This window comes from Suncus etruscus, chromosome 1, assembly GCF_024139225.1.
Source record: "Suncus etruscus isolate mSunEtr1 chromosome 1, mSunEtr1.pri.cur, whole genome shotgun sequence".
In the NCBI taxonomy this organism is placed as follows: Eukaryota; Metazoa; Chordata; class Mammalia; order Eulipotyphla; family Soricidae; genus Suncus; species Suncus etruscus.
In genome coordinates, this window is record NC_064848.1 from 82,581,140 (window position 1) to 82,598,179 (window position 17,040).

General features: G+C 44.1%; 1 protein-coding gene across 1 annotated transcript; it reads right to left on the reverse strand.

Annotated features, from left to right (window-relative positions):
• Positions 1-403: 403 nt before the first annotated feature.
• Positions 404-16,658, reverse strand: TXN (thioredoxin). The gene is made up of 5 exons (XM_049785074.1): positions 16,571-16,658; positions 9,396-9,500; positions 8,887-8,946; positions 1,702-1,767; positions 404-602 (listed from the first exon to the last, which is right to left on the reverse strand). The coding sequence occupies exons 1-5, from the start codon at positions 16,592-16,594 to the stop codon at positions 540-542; spliced, it is 318 nt and encodes a 105-aa protein (XP_049641031.1). The 5' UTR covers positions 16,595-16,658; the 3' UTR covers positions 404-539.
• Positions 16,659-17,040: the final 382 nt, after the last annotated feature.

The following is a 17,040-nucleotide window of genomic DNA, read 5'->3' on the forward strand; positions in this document are numbered from 1 at the left end:
ATCCCCGAAGTGTTTGGGGGACTATACGCAGTGCCAAGAATCAAAGCACGTTAGCCAGTTCTTTCTAGCTTATGTATTTTTTGCAGTGCTGGGATCAAACCCAGATCAGACTGAGCTACATCCCTAGCTCCCTGCACTCCTTGGCACAGAAACCTCTATTGGAGATAAACAATCTTTTCACAATGTTGCTATGGGTCATGCTGATCCTTCAGGCAGAATCATGGTCCTTGCTTTGTAGATCAGAATACAATATTCAGGGCCCCAGAGGAATAGCTCTGGGTTTAAAGCACCTGCTATCAAGCATCTGATTGGAAAGTTCAAGTCCCACTGTTCTGCATGGGTTCCTTGCACTGCATGGGAGGGTCCCGCCATCCCAATAAACAATAGCCAGTTAGACACTAGACAGTTTTAAAAAGGGTACAATTAATATTTATTGTTACAATCAATGGTAGTTGGTCATATAGTCTTCATATGTGATCTCATTTTTTGTAAAAAAAAAAAAAAATTACAACTGATGAATAATGTTCTCGAAAATGTGATTAGACGTATTCATTAATGGTGGCTTCAAGTTTTTCCTTATTTGCTCCAGAAAATTCACCCACCTGTTAAGAGAATATTGAATTGATATTAGATAAGAGGAGTCATTCCTATTTTGAGCATATGGTAGCAGGACGGGGTAAGAATGAGAAGGAAAGAAGGAAGGATTTTAAAATTAACATCCTTAGGGATTAGAGAGAGTACAGGGGTTAAATTACCATGCAATGCTGCCCAACCTTTTTCTATCCATGATGCCATACATGGTGCTCAGCACACCATCAGTGTGGTCCCCAAACCAAAAATACCACTGAATGTTTTTGACTTTCAAAAAGTCAAGACTTACACATAAGTCTTTTTCTTTTTTTTTTTTAAATTGGGGCCACACCTAATGGTGCTTAGGAGTTAGTCCTGGCTGACTCAAGAGAGGCATAGAGAATGCTGGTGACTGAACCTTGCCTGTCCATATACAAGGCAAATACTTACAACTACTTGCTATACTATTGCTCTGGCCCGACATATAACTTTCTTGGGGGGGACAAATACATCTTTTTTTTTCTTTTAGATTCTTATCAGGAACCACAATAAGAATATATGTATAGCTTGGTGCATGTCTAACTGTGGACTTGTTCCTGGCTGTGTGCAGGAAACCAAACATAATGCTAGAACTGAACCAGTTCATCAAGATGCAATTCAAGTGCCTTATTCACTGCATGATCTGGCCTTAATAAATTTGTCACTGATACCTCGACGGCAGTGTGTACCACCAGTGACTCACAACTGCATATTGCTTAAACAGCACTGGCATAAAAGTATTAAAGACATGCGTTTTCTACTTGAAAGATGAAACAACAAATTACAGGGTGAGCAAGTCTAAAAAGAAAAAAGCAGTTTTCCATTAACTATTATATCATGTAACTGAATCAATGAAGAATGACACTGAAATATTCTTTCTGGGAGAAAACAGAGACACATTTTTCCTGGTAAATTTTTTTTTTTGGAGCCACATTCTTTGGTGCTCATTACTATGCTCAGGGATCACTCATGGTGGCTCAGGACAATGGGGAACAAATCCTGGGTTGGCAGTGTGCAAGTCAAGCATCGTATCTGCTGTACTAATCTCCTGCCCTCATCAGTTCTTTTCCCCAAGGTCATATAGGTACGTACCTTTTGTCCCTTTTTGAAAAACTGGAATGTTGGCATGCATTTGACTTCACACTCTGAAGCAACGTCCTGAGATGGGATAAAAACAAAAGAGTATGGGCACTGAGTGCTGTAACAGATGTGATCCCAAATGAGATTACTTCCCTGATATTTTTGAAGTAGCTAGCATAAAACTCAAATTTTTTATATATTTTTTCTTTGGGGGGATTGAGGGGGACACCCAGTGGGTGACTCAGGGCTTAACACCTCACTCTGCACTCTGGGATTACTCTTGATAGAGCTCAGGGGAACAGAAAGGATGTAGGAGGTATCAAACCAATCTCACCCACAAGGCAAGCACCCTAGCTCCATGCTATATTATTTAGTGGAGGGGTTGGGAACAATATCAGGTGCTGCTCAGGGTGACTCCTGACCATGCTCAGGGGATGACAGTATGGGGTTCTAGAGATCAAATCAGGGTTAGCTGCATGCAAAGTGCCTTATCTCCTGTATTCTCTTTCTCACTCAAATCTGCTAAAATCTTATAATTAAATTTTATTAAAACCCAATGAAGGTCTTTTAAAACACACTCTTTTTGAAGGTATCAAATAAAATGCTTATATCTTGACAATATTAAGTATCATACGTAAGACATATGCCAGAACTACATGGTCCCCCAATCACTGCTGGACTCAATCATTAAACTGCCTGCAGCCAACATAGGTAAGAATTAACAGGAGGGTCCCAACCCCACCCTTGGGCCTTTTGACACCACTTAAGTCAACCCCAAACCCCAAGTCAAGTAATATAAGGAGGGGCTGGAGAGAAAGCAAAGCGGTAGGGCATTTGCCTTGCACACAGCCGATCCAGAACTGACAGTTCAAATCCCAGCATCCCATATGGACCCCGGAGGCTGCCAGGAGCGATTTCTGAGTGCAAAGCCAGGAGTAACCCCTGAGCGCTGCCAAGTATGACACTCCTCCCCAAAAATGTAATATAAGAAAAAATATAAAGAAAAAAATTTCCCCATTTTTTCCAGGGTTTCAAACAGAACCTAAGAAAAAGCTTTTCCAGCAGAAAAAAATGGGGACTGGGCCGAGTGATAGGATAGTGGGAAGGGCCACTTGTCCTTGCACTGGGCTGACCCAGCTTTGAACCCTGACATCCCATTGGGTCCCCTGAGCACTGCTGTGTGTGGACTACCACCCCCTGCCAAAAAAAAAAAAAAAAAAAAAAAAAAAAAGGAAGAAAACCAGGGCCTTAATCAAGAGAAGTGATAATTTAGCCATAGTCAGGCAGGGTCTGGAAGGCTTCATTCCTCACTAGTGACCAGCATTCTTGCATGCCTCTAATAATCTTGAATTTAGAATACCCTGAAACTAGATAATGCTGTCAGAGAAGTCCTTAGGCTTAGAGTTAATGGTAGAATCTTGCAAGTTTTAAGTGAAAGCATTAAGGATGAATTACCTTTCACCGGGTGTGAAAGTTTTTAACAGCGGCACAGCATTCCATAATGACCTATCATACTAGGCCTTTGGCATTTACATTATTTTCTCTTCTCTGCACACTTCTAACCTGCATCCCATAGGGTCCCCAAGCACTGCCAGGAGCTGATTCCTGACTGCAGAGTCAGGAGTAATTCCTGAGCATTGCTGGGTGTGGCCCAAAACTCAAACCAGTTTTTGAGCCACATTCTGACTCCCCACCCCATCCCAACCATTCTTAATTCTGGGAATATGGCTTAAGTGGCAGGACATATCTAACTGGCATGTGCAAGGCCCTGGGTTTGATCCTTGCCACTGGCCTGTCCCCACCAAAATCAAAACATGAGTACTATTGATCCTGTTTAGTATTTTTTTTTTTTTACTTTCTTTACTTAATAAACAAAGTTAGTCTACTCCCTATTAATCTGTAAACAGATGAAGTTAAATATTTACAGAGTAAAATGCACTGTTGGCAGGTGATGGCCCAGTTCCGTGAGTTCCAGTGCATGAACCAACTGTGTCTTATCCTCTAAGGTTCCTCTCCTCTACACCCTGGCAACCACAGGACTGTTGTTTCGTCCATTTTCCCATTATAACAATGCACTTAACCTTAGTTCAATTCAGTTTCATCTATTTCTAAGCTTAGCACCCCACATACCAAAATAGCTTTGAAACAAACATGAGTTAATAATGACACTGGCAATTCAGTTCTCATCAAAACAGTAACTGTGGCACTCTAAAAAGCTACAGAGACAACAGATTTTAATTAGTGTCCTAATTCATTTCCTTAAAAAAAAAAAAAAACTGACAGGGGTAGGTAGTTGTGGAAGCAGAATCTGTCATCAAAAGGTTAGTCTATTTATTCTCTGTCCTGAGTATAACACTTTACCTTTGTTCTGTATTTTCTGTCCATACTATACCTGTTACACCTAAAAAAATAAATTTCTTCCTGATCAAATGTCAAGTGACCCTTTCCCTGGAACTATGCTACTTGGGGATAAGTGTAGGCTGAGCTTTAGCCATTACTCAGAAAGTCTAATGATATGAGCTAATATTCAGAAGCATGACTGATAATCATCTTTGTCCCGCCTGTCTTCTTTTAGAAAGCAAATGAAAGGACATTTGACCTTGTATGCTTTCAAAGCAACCAGTAGCCAACACATGCATATACTGGGAACTTTCCTGAGGAACAACACTCGGTTATAAGCGAGCTGCTTTTTGTTTGAAATTACCTGTGGCTTACTCTATCTGCAGAATAGGCAGGTGACTAAAACAGGACAGATTGCTGCTATTTTTCTGGGGGGACCAGGTAGCCTGGAATTAGTCCAGTTTTGAAACTCTGCAATAGGTTGCTAAATTAATGTATGCTTTCACGGCACAAAGTTACTAATGGTATGTACACAAAAAGAAAAAGTCTTTAATATTGTAGTTCACCAAATCTTCAGAACAGAGGCAAGACAAACGTTCCTAATTTGTGAGGTCACTAGAACCTCCACGGTGTTAAAAAACAAAATGGGTCCCCAAATGAAATCATTTCTGCTAAGTCCAAATATGACCAAACCAAGCCAAATGGTTTATATTTTTGGCCTATACTTGGCTGTGCTCAGAATTTATTCCTGGCTCTGTGCTTCAGAGATCATTCCTGGTAGAGCTGAGCTTTAAGGCCCATATTATCTCTCCAGTCCTACAAGCCAGTCTTTTTTTTTTTTTTTTTTTTTTTTTTGTGCTCAGGGGTTACTCTTGGCTCTGAGTTCAGAAATCACTCCTTGGCAGGCTCAAGGGATCATCTGGGATGCTGGGGATCGATCCCAGGTTGGCTACATGCAAGGCAAACAGCCTACCTGCTATATTACCACTCTGGCCCCCAAGTCTTTTTTAAAATCTCTATATTTTGTTACTTAAATTTTTATTATAACACTAAATTGTTCATAACAGTCATTTTTGGCATTAAATGTCCAAACACCAATTCCATCACCAGAGTCCACTCACCACTATAGCTTGCCCCCACAAGTCAAGTCCTAATTACAAGCTAACTGAAATTTTAGCCCCTTCTGGAAATGTGACTTTTTTACTTTGGCATCAGCATTAAGAGAAGATCACTGGAGCATCTGTCCTTTAGGCAAGTGATTTATCCTGCAATAGTTCTCTTGATCTCACCACCTCTGCTGGACATGATGCTGCTCCACTTATGGATCACTTAATAAAGCTGACAGATTCTTCCATGGGCTCTGCTGGACTCTTTTGTTATTTGCTGTCTGGGGCCAAAACCAGGTGCTCATGACTTACTCTTGGCTTTTCATTCAGGAACATTCCTTGCAAGGGGCCATTTGGGATAACTGGCCAGGACTGAACCTGAGTTAAGTGTGTGCAAGGCAAGAAGCCCTGACTGCTGTACCAGCTCTCTGGCTCTTGCTGTACTGTTTCGTAACTGGGTCAGGGTGTGTGGACTTAGACGCCATCATGCAGAAGTCCTGGCAGCTTTATTTTCTATTTCCCGGAGGTTTCAGTGATAAGAACTCTCTTGAGGCAGGGCAGAGCAGGGGCAAGCCCACAGGTTCCTCCCTATCCCCAACCCCATGATCTGTTGGGACAGAAAACACTAGTAAAAACTGCTCTCATCGTTACAGTGAGGATGACATGACATAATGCATGGAGTTTACTGCAGTTTCAGTACACATTAGTACTTTCCAATAAAAGTTTAGTCATTGGGCCCTCTTGTCCTTCCAGGGCACTTTTCTGGCTACTATGCCCAGAGAGAAAAGAAAAAAAACAAGACTAAAATGGGAGGCAGGTGTGGGTGGGAAGGGGGCTGGAAAGTTAACATAGGGATAAACTTGTTTTTCATGTAACCAACCCCAGTTCAATGAATGCCCAGCACTCCACATGGTTTCCTGAGCACTGCAAGGAATAAGCCACTGGACATTTCTGGATATAGTTCCCCACCCCTACCAAATATACCCACTACAATTATTTTTTCACTAACAGTTTCTATCTTAAACAAACAAACAAGGGTCTGGAGGAATAGTACAGTGGGGAGGGTGTTTGCCATATATATGGCTGACCAGGGTTTAATCCCCAGCATCCATATGGTTCCCTGATCACCACTGCATCTCTCCCCCCATCCCCACAAATAACCAACAAAACAACCCAACTCTGGGACTCAATACCCAAAATAACCTTGCCCAACAACCTTTCCACATTCATTTATTCTTTCTACACCTACTATATAGCAGTGCTAGATCAAGAGAACACGGATAAGATAGGGAGCGTCCCCCAACCTCCAAATCATATCAGGGTTATTAGAACTAAGAAAGATTCAATGAGTACCGGACATGGACATGGTATGTTGGATATTTTATAGGTATTATTTCACCCAATTCTGACAACTCCCTAATGCTGCATTAACGTGCATTCAACAGAGAATCAAACTGAGGCATGGTTTGATGAACCTAACATGCCTAGCATCTAAGAAACACAGATGGGAAACAAACCAAGGCAATAATATATAGTACAGTATCTATACCCAATCCCTGCTAAAAATGCGTAGGGCAAAAAGAACTGGGAAGACAGAAGACAGGAAATGGGGTTTATAGTTAGTCATTGGAGGAGGTATTGCAAGGCTTATTTGCGATTAGGAGACAAGTGTGTGCAGAAAGCTTGAGGCTTGCCCAAAAGAAGATAGTACAAGTCACAGCAAAGGCATAACTCTGGATATGAGAAAAGGGGCCAAAGACAGAAAGGAGCTAAGCTCTGTGCCTTGAATAGTAACCCATCCTAGTTTGATCATGAGAATGACGCTGGGTCTTCTGAGCATCTCCAAGAGTGATCCCACAACACCCTGCCCCAAAAGCAGAGTCAGGAATTAAACACTGGGTATGGGCTAAAAACCAACCAAACCAACCAAAAACATCAAACAATTTGGCTTTGGAAGATCCTCAGAGGTTTACAAAGTTGCAAATACCTAACCAATCCTCCAGGGTTCAGAGGACAGGCACCTGCATTTGCTCAGAAAATAAGCAGAGGTGTCCATGGAAAAAGAGGTGTACTCAAGCTCAAAGGATTTGTGCCAGCCTGAACTCAAAGCCACCAAGCCAGCAGTGAAAGCAGGGACGCCCTGATTGCTACATCTCTGCCCATGCCCAGCCTGTGAGGTTAAGGGAAGGTGCCTTCACACAGAAAGCATCTTCCTTAGACTGTTTCAAGAACAGGTTCTCCTTGTGCAAGAGTGCATGCTGTAAAGTTTAGAGCCAGGGCCAAGGAGTCACCACCTCCAATTAAATCCAGGCCCAGCCACTTAACTAACCCAACTGACCCTCCTGTGTTTCCTCACCTTTAAGATGGGGATGGTGGGCTGGAGAGATAGTATGATGGGTAGGAGGCTTGCCCTGCATGCAGCTGACCCAGGTTTGATTCCCATCACCCCTTAGGATCTCCTGAGGGCTCCTTAACCCCCAGTGATTCCTGAAGGTCAGCCCTGAGCATGATTGGGATGGGCCCAAAATAATAATGATAAAACAGACAGTAGTACCAAGGATTAAAGCAATGAGTATCTAGTGCACACATAATGGTGCCCAACATTCACTCATTGGACAATAAGCCATTTGGGACTTTCCCCCAAATTACTCAGAACTAGTCAGGCACCTTGGTTTTATTCTATACAATATTTGAGTAATGTGCACTGGGGAACGGGATTATATCTAGCATGACTGAGACTCAATCAGGGAACAAATTTGTAACTGTAGGGAGAAACAAATCCAACCATGTAACCATGGTATTTAAAGTAAAAAAGAAAAAGTGTGTGTGTGTGGGGTATTGTCTGGGCATAGTTCAGAAATACACATTTAGAAAAAGTATGAAGTCAAACCCTTACAACACATTTAGTTTTGTTAAACAGATGTCACCTCAGTAATACAATCAACCAAGATTAGAATAGGCTTGTAAATGCTCTAGACCCATCTTTGTTTATGAAGAACTTTTAAAATGATCCACTGGGGGGCCAGAGTGATAGCACAGTGGGTAGGACATTTGTTTGCCTTGCATGTGGCCGACCTGGGTTCAATCCCCAGCATCCCCTATGGTCCGTTAAGCCTGCCAGGAATAATTTCTGAGCAGAGCCAGGATTAATCCCGAAGTGCTGCGTGGCCCCCAAACCAAACCAAAACCACCACTACCACCACCACCACCACAACAACAAAAGAGCCATTGGGGCTGAAGATGTAATTTAAAAAAGGACTGAGTACTTGTCTTGCATTCACTTAGTCTTCTGGGTGTGGTCTGATGGGCTTCATCACCTCAGGGCCAGAGGAAACCCCACCAGGCTCTCATAGCTAACCGAGATATGGGCCCCAGATGCTATGAAGACTGTTTAGGAACATCTCTCAACCCCCAAAAAATTGACCCCCTCCAATTTGGTGATACCATCAAGTCTATGCATTGAGTTGTCACAGTCAAACTGAATTTGTTAAGCACCTCAGAATGTTAGTAAAAATTGGTAGGCTTCTGCAAAGAGCAATGATTTGTAAGGTGCAGACACCTCACTCAGTTGGTTTTCAGACTTAAATGCTTAACTCCCGCCACCTAAGATTACACTCACAGTTGGCACAAGTACCCATTCTTCTGAAACAGAACTTTGAGTGAGGTATGCTATAGCTCTAGTGTTACTTGACATGTTTATAAAAACAGGTGCAATTCAAAGAAGCCAATGCTCACAGCTCTGGCCACATACCTGGCAATCATCCACATCGACTTCAAGGAACACCACATTAGTATACTTTTCAGAGAGGGCCTGGAAAATGTCAAAGGAAGAATCCACACATATTTAGAACTGGGTCATGGCAGACAACATATACATGGTTCTTAATAAATCCAAGGCTGAATTACAGTTCCAGAAATTCAGGTAGGGGTCCAGGTAAACATAAAGAACATATATTTGCTGGGGGAGTCAAATTCTTCTTAGTATATAATAATCTGGCATGTCAATTTTGAGGTCTGAATTTCAGAATTCATATTTCAACTGGAAGGAGAAAACCATCAAGACATCCACATTTTTAAAAATATATATAAATAATTTAATGTCAAATAAATATAAATAATTCCATGTAGTAATATTACTTTTAAGCAAATGATTCCTCTAGGAAGGGGATTCCCTAAGCCCTTTAATGGTTCTTTTCTAGTTTTGTGACCATGGCCCCCAAATAAAAATCTCTTACAAGGTAAAAGTTGTTGAACACTTACATGAAAGAAAGGCTTGATCATTTTGCAAGGTCCACACCACGTGGCTGAGAAATCAACTACTACAAGTTTATCTCCTGCACTGTTCAAGGCATCCTGAAAAGCATTCTAGAAAAAAAAAAAAAAACAGAAAAGCACAGTCAGTGGCTGCATTTCTCAAAGTCCCATTAACTCTCGATGAAATGTGACAGTATAACAGAGATGCCTGCTTTTAGGACCCTCTTATTCCTTTTTATAAAGTGAAAAACCAAAACAAGGCAACTAGGTTTTTGAAGAAATCTGATTTTTATAAATGTGTTGCTTGATAAAATAAAACCTGTATAATGAATAGTGTTGTCACTTCACATCTTCTGCAAGTATTCTGTTATGTGATCTATTGAAATTCAAATGAAGCAAATGAAAGGGACATTTTAATGGTCTTCTCCTCAAATCCAGATACTATCTAAATAGTCACTAAATGATTATGAATTGACAAAAGGGGACACTGACTTCAGCAATTTGAAACATCACAGGGTTACTTTATGTACAAAAAAAGCCAACTTTTAAAATATGGTAAAATATGTGAAACAACCACCCCAAACCGTTACTCTCATCAGTATTATTTCTTTGAATTTTCCAGAGCCACAAGCATACACAGTTTATTTTTTGATTTCTGCCCTTTGTCTCAATACACCATTCTCAGCAAGAAGCTAATTTTCCTTAGATATTATTTGCATAAGGAATATACATTTAAGACATTCCATTAGCAAATACGGTCAAGAAATTCGCTGCCACCAAACTCTGAAGCCTGAATAATTCACCAATGCCCTTGATACTGAAACCCTAGGAACTAACCTTCCAGTTACCAAAGAACTTTTGAAGCACTATATTAGTCAGTAATGACCAAAACCAGGGCAACAAGAGAAATCAAAACATAGTTCTTTTCTTTTTCTTTCTTTTATTTTATTTTACTTTTTTTTTTGATTTTGGGCCACACCCGGCGATGCTCAGGGATGACTCCTGGCTGTCTGCTCAGAAATAGCTCCTGGCAGGCACGGGGGACCATGTGGGACACCGGGATTCGAACCAACCACCTTAGGTCCTGGATCGGCTGCTTGCAAGGCAAACGCCGCTGTGCTATCTCTCCGGGCCCTCTTTTTCTTTTTTTAATTGATAATATCTTCAGATTTGATATTCAATTATCTGTAGGACGATTTCCTTCCTTCCTTCCTTCCTTCCTTCCTTCCTTCCTTCCTTCCTTCCTTCCTTCCTTCCTTCCTTTCTGGTTTGATATTCAATTATCTGTAGGACGATTTCCTTTTCTCTCTCTCTCTCTCTCTCTCTCTCTCTCTCTCTCTCTCTCTCTCTCTCTCTCTCTCTCTCTCTCTCTCTCTCTCTCTGGTTTTTGGGTCACATCTGGCAGTGCTCAGGGGTTTCTCTTGGCTCTATGCTCAGAAATCGCCTCTGGCGGGCTCAGGCGACCATATGGGATGCCGGATTTGAACCGCACGGAAACGGCCTTACCGCTGTGCTATCTCTCCAGCCCCTGTAGGACAATTTTCAAGAGAACATTTCCCATAATAATAGGACATTTTTATTATCTTCAATTTTTGGAAGAAATGATTATAAATATATCTTTTTGTATGTTACTGAATCCCTTCTTCCCATCATGTGCTTCTCATCTAACTGCTCATTTGCAGGTATTCAACATTTCCAATCAAGGTATTCCCTGAGTTACTTTTAAGTCATTACTGTTTTTATAAGTTTTTTATTTAAGCACCATGGCTACAAACATGTTCATAATTGGGTTTCAGCCATAAATTGTTCACACGCCCTTTCCCAGTGCAACTTTCCCTCCACCAATGTCCCCCATCCCCTGCCTATCTTCAACACAGGCACTGTATTTCTCTATCATTGTCATGGTAGGTATTAGTGTAGTTATTTCTATAACTGTACTCACCATTCTTTGTAGTAAGCTTCATATCATGGGCTAGTCCTAGCCCTCATTGGTATATAATGGGTATTATTATAATACTGTCTTTTATTTTTCTTAAATCCCACAGATGAGTAAGACTATTCTATGTCTATCTCTCTCCCTCAACACAATAGCCTCCATATCCATCCATGTATAGACAGATTTCATGACCTCATTTTTTTTCTAGCAGCAAAACACAAACATTTCTATTTGAAGTCTACATTTTCTTCAGGTTAAAAAGGTCAGTCATACTGGTTTAATAAAAACAAAAACAAACAAACAAAAAACCCCAAACCCTAACTTCCCTTGAAAGTGAAGTCTCCTAACAGATCTGTTCCACATAACACTTGGGGGTTGAGGAAAATCCAAAGTGAGTTCCTATGACTATAGTAACTTGTCTAGAAGTTACCATATAGAGAAAAAAATTGCTTTTTTTTGGGGGGGGACACACCAATATGAGAACAGTACCCCCCATGCCATAGTCTTTCAGGGGTGCAGATAAACTGTCTTCCTCCATTTAGATTTGGTGAGCTGTGTGTGCATATAGAGAATCAGAGGAAGAACAAAGTGTAAAAAGTATACATTTTTCCAAATCATCACTCATTTCCCTCAGTAATTGCACTCAAATCCTTCCCTAACGTGATTGCTTATTTTGTTTTAGGGTTTGGGACCACACCCAATAGTGTTCAGGGCTTAACTTTTGGTGGTGCTTGGGAGACCAAAGGCAGAATCTGGTATTGGCTTAGGCCCCCTAAGGTGGTCTTTTTGGTTAGACCAGTGCTTTTTTTTTTTTTTTTTTTTTTTTTAACCAAAGCATAATCCAGATAAAGCTCAGGAGAAGGAGAAAAGGAATGACAGGTATGCTTTTCAAATAGGTTCAATTCCTTTCAACATGGAATGTGTTTCAAACACTTAAAAGGGTTCTCAGAAACAACCCAGAATGACAATCAAGCAAAAACTACCTGAAAATTTCTTTTTGCTTATTTGGTTTTGAACTACCCCGGCCATGCTCAGAAATTACTCCCAGTAGTGCTCGAGGGACCATATGGGATGCCACGGATCAAACCCAGGTTAGATGCGCGGCAAGAGCCATACCTACTATACTATCATTCTGACCTCACCACTTAAAATTATTAATAAAAAGGGGGGAAGCAACAGGCCTTAAGCCTTAACTATAAACATGAGCAACAGAGATATGAAGACACCATGACAAATTATTTTCTCCTTCCTGCTCGTTTGCTTAAAAGATACAGGGCTTGAATTAAGTCAAGATTATCTTACTAAGAAGCAATCCACAATTTCTGGTGCCCAGAAACTAACAACAGATTAATAAGGTTTTTATCATGAACGTAAGTGTTCTGAAAAAACAAAAACAAAAACAAAAAAACCACAACCACAAAAATGCATTCAAGTAAATAAGACAAGAACTTAAGTCTTTTTTCCTAGAAAGATGAGTGGCCAGAAAGCAGTTAGCAAAGTGCCAGAGTGTGAAAGACAATAATATTTTTTTGTTTTTTGTTTTTGGGTCACACCCGACAGTGTTCAGATGTTACTCTTGTACTCAGAAGTTGCTCCTGGTAGGGTTGGGGCACAATATGGGATGCGAGGATTCGAACCAGGGTCCATCCTGTGTTGGTTGTGTGCAAGACAAGCACCTTACCGCTGTGCTATTGCTCTGGCCCCAACAAGAATTTATTAAAAGGGCCCGGAGGGATAGCACAGCGGTGTTTGCCTTGCAAGCAGCTGATCCAGGACCAAAGGTGGTTGGTTCGAATCCCGGTGTCCCATATGGTCCCCCATGCCTGCCAGGAGCTATTTCTGAGCAGACAGCCAGGAGTAACCCCTGAGCATCGCCGGGTGTGGCCCAAAAACCAAAAAAAAAAAAAAAAATTTTTTTATTAAAAGTAATTGCCATTCTTTATACTGCTAAATAGTATCTATGGCAGGAATAAAAAAGCTGCTACTTCTAACAAAAATATCAGTATCAGTATCAGTATATATAATGGTACCATTTACGACCAAGCACACCAAATGTGTGACAGGCCCAGAAGTAACTTTCAGGGCCACACAGAACATTCCTGTAGACCACACACAAGCAGTCAAAAAACCAGACTGAACCCTATAGCTTCCTAAACTGGGGGTCACACATCTTTCTTTTATCTACCTATACACCTGGGAGCTCCGGTAAAAAGTGTCTGATGTGGGGTAAGGCGTTTGCCTTGCATGCAGAAGGACAGAAGTTTGAATCTACATCTGATGTAGAAAGAGTGATGAGTAGGAATAAGTTTACTGCTTTAGCCAATGGCACCAACTTCAGCTCTCTGGTGCTTAAACTCAAGTAGAACCCACCATTTTTTTCTTTCATTTTTTTGTTTGTTTTTTTGGGGCCACACCTGGCAGTGCTCAGGGGTTACTCCTGGCTCTGCGCTCAAAATTCACTCCTGGCAGGCTCGGGGGACTATATGGGATGCTGGGGATTGAACCCAGGTCTGTCCTGGGTTGGCTGCTGCATGCAAGGCAAATGACCTACCACTGTGCTATTGCTCTGGTCCCTGAACCCACCATTTACAAGTAGCATGGTTAACTTTGACAAACCACATATGAGTCCCCTAAACTGTGTTCAAAGTGTTACCAGAATACAAGCCAGGTTGCAGTTACTCTGGCAGGGTGAATAGGGCCATATTGTAAGGCTTAAGGTACCAAGCACCGGTGGTGTTGCTGAGCTCATACTCAGGGCCTCGGAAGTGTGCCAAGAACATGATGCTGCCTTGATGCCCAAGCTGGACCTTTATTGACTACCTATCAATTTCCTATGCCTCTTCCCACACCTCCTGCAGGAGTGATGGAGGTGCCATGACTCAGAACTAAAGTTGCAAATGGGTGAGGTGTGAGTCAGGGAATCATCAATATCCTGGCCTGGAACACAAGACTTTGCCTAACGGGTCTCACCAGTTGGATTAAAGGGATGAAGTGGGTCTTACCAGTTGGATTAAAAGGATGAAGTTGAAGTTAAGATCCTGGACAATTCATTTCCCTGACTGACAGACAGTGATCGACCAGCAGGCAGTGGGTGGCAAGTGAAACAAAACTCAGTATTAAGAAACCTATCTTGAGGACCGAGTAGTGGCACAGGCTAGGTAGGACGTCTGCCTTGTACATGCTAACCTAGGACAGACGGGGTCTGTGCCATTTGGTCCCCCAAGCCAGGAGCAATTTCTGAGTGCATAGCCAGGAGTAACCCCTGAGTGTCACTGGGTGTGGCCCAAAAACAAAAACAAAATGAACAAAAAAGCCTATCTTGGCAACAAATGGGAGTTGCTAATTTTATGTAAATGAGGTTGGAAAACAGACAAATAAAAATGAGTCCAGGTAGGACAAAACTGATTAAAAATAAGTAGAAACAGATATTGGTTAGACAAACAACATGTGTGCGCAGGCTGAGGGCAGGGAGAATCCCAGAATCACAAATGATGAAAGACTATTCCAATCAGAATGGGACAAGTTTTCTTTGCTAAATGATTTAGCTCAAATGTGGGGTGGGGAGAGGTGGTGAGGAACAGGGAAGGGCAGGCCCGGGTGGACAGTGTCTAAATAGATCACTCCCAGGCCTTTTCCAAATTCTTTACTCCAGTCACTGCCCTCTGACCTGCAGGATCAGCTGAACGAACGCTTGGTACTAAACGCTTGGTTATAAATAAAAACATTCACCAAAGCTAGGAAAAGCGTCTTCATGTGTAGGGCACTAGGGTCAGATACTAAATGAGTCCATGAGTCCAAACAGGTTCTAACAGTGCTTGGACTAAATTAGACTCTGCTCCCTTTCCCCAAATAAACTCCTAAGGAAGAAAATCAAGGATACAACGCCTCTAATTGTTACTTGTGGTTGCTGATAAGATTCCCAACTCGCAAATGTCTAACCAGGGGCATGTCTGTCTTCTGATGAGGAGAGGAACCCGAGGACGAGGGTTCACTAGGACAGAAATGCCTTTGTCCTACTTGAATGGGGTAGAAGGATGGGTGGGGAGCAGGACTGGCAGAATGGATGCTTTGGCTCCTTCACCTTAAACCTGATCTCTCTCCCCTGCGTGCCCCTTTGGCGATGGCCTTAAACATGAAACATTTTCTGGGTGGCACCAAGTTTCCCATGGAGGAGAGCGACTGGACGCAACACCCACTCTCGACCCAGCAGTGCAATTCTTGGCTTGTTTGGGCATTTCCTACCAGGGTAGAGAGAAGTCCTGCCTGCGGTTTATGGGTTTTGTTTTTGGGCCACACCCGGCGTTGCTCAGGGGTTGCTCCTGGCTGTCTGCTCAGAAATAGCTCCTGGCAGGCACGGGGGACCATATGGGACACCGGGATTCGAACCAACCACCTTTGCTCCTGGATCGGCTGCTTGCAAGGCAAACGCTGCTGTGCTATCTCTCCGGGCCCTTATGGGGTTTTTTTTTTTTAACCCCAAGGGCACCGAGCACAGGGCAAGCAAGGCAGCTCCTCCCGTCTTAGGTCTGTCTTGGGGCTGAGTCATATCAAAGCCGGCGCTGCCGGAAACACCCAGGACGCAGGGCAGTCCCGAAGGCGCGGCCCAGACCTCACTTCCTCACGGCCACCTGGGCCCTGGGGCGCCGCCGGGCACCCGGTGTCCCGGACGCACAGCCCAAAGGGAAGTCCCTGGGTGCCACCCCATTCCACCCCGCCCCTCTCAGCGCCCATCCAGCGCACGTCGTCCCGTCTAGTCTCCCCGGGGGAGTCGGAGGTGGTGGCAAATGGCAGCAGCAGCCGCCCGCGCGGGTTTTTCTCTCCTTGGAGAGCCCCATGCCGCCAGCGATCCCGCGCTGCGTCCCGCTCGGGGCCTTCCCTCTCCAGGCTCGCCAGACTCGAATGCAAATGTGGACAGGGCAAGGGGGGCAAGGGAAGACCTTCCCCGTCCACCTCCCTGCATCCCATCGGGGCTTCCCGGATCCCCGGGCGAGAGTGACGGTGGCGCACGGTGCGGTGCAACTCCAGGCAGGCGCACCGCGCGCGTAGGGGAAAGCCCGGACACCCCGATCGCGCCCTGCAAGGGCGGGGAGCTCCTCGTGCGCGCCCATCGTACGCGTCCAGGCCCAAGCTTGTTGGCGCTGCGGAGCGCTAAGGCCCATTTTCCACCCCGCAGCCACATCGGTTCCTCCCGCGCGCAAGCTGGATGCGCCCTTCCCCGGGTCGGAGGGCGCCTGGGCGCGCGTACCTTGTTTTCGATCTGCTTCACCATTTTGGCGCTGGCTGGAGAGTGACAGGCACTGCCGAGAGACGCAAAAGCAGGAGGAGGCCGGTGCTTTGCAGACGCAAGCTGAGCACCGGTCGCTTTTTATACGCTGCGAGCTCGGGGCGGGGCGCACGGGCGCGCGCGGCTGCGTAAAGTGGGGACGCGCCCGCGCCGGGCCTCCCGCGCCCGCCAAACCCCGGGGTTGGCTCCGCCTCGCCTGGCCTAGCCGAACTGGACCGCTGCTAGGGGGCGCGGCGGGCCCGCACCTCGCGCCCCGCCCCGTCTCCTGCAAACCCGGCTGGAAAAGGGGGCGCCGCGCTAGGTGCATGAGAGCTCCGGAAAGGGCGCCCGGATCGGGGGCTCGGTGGCGTGGAAAGGTCCCCTCCAGAGCCTCGGGCGTCTGTCGCCGCCGCCTGCCAGTGGGCACGGGGCAGCCACACTTTTTCCATCCA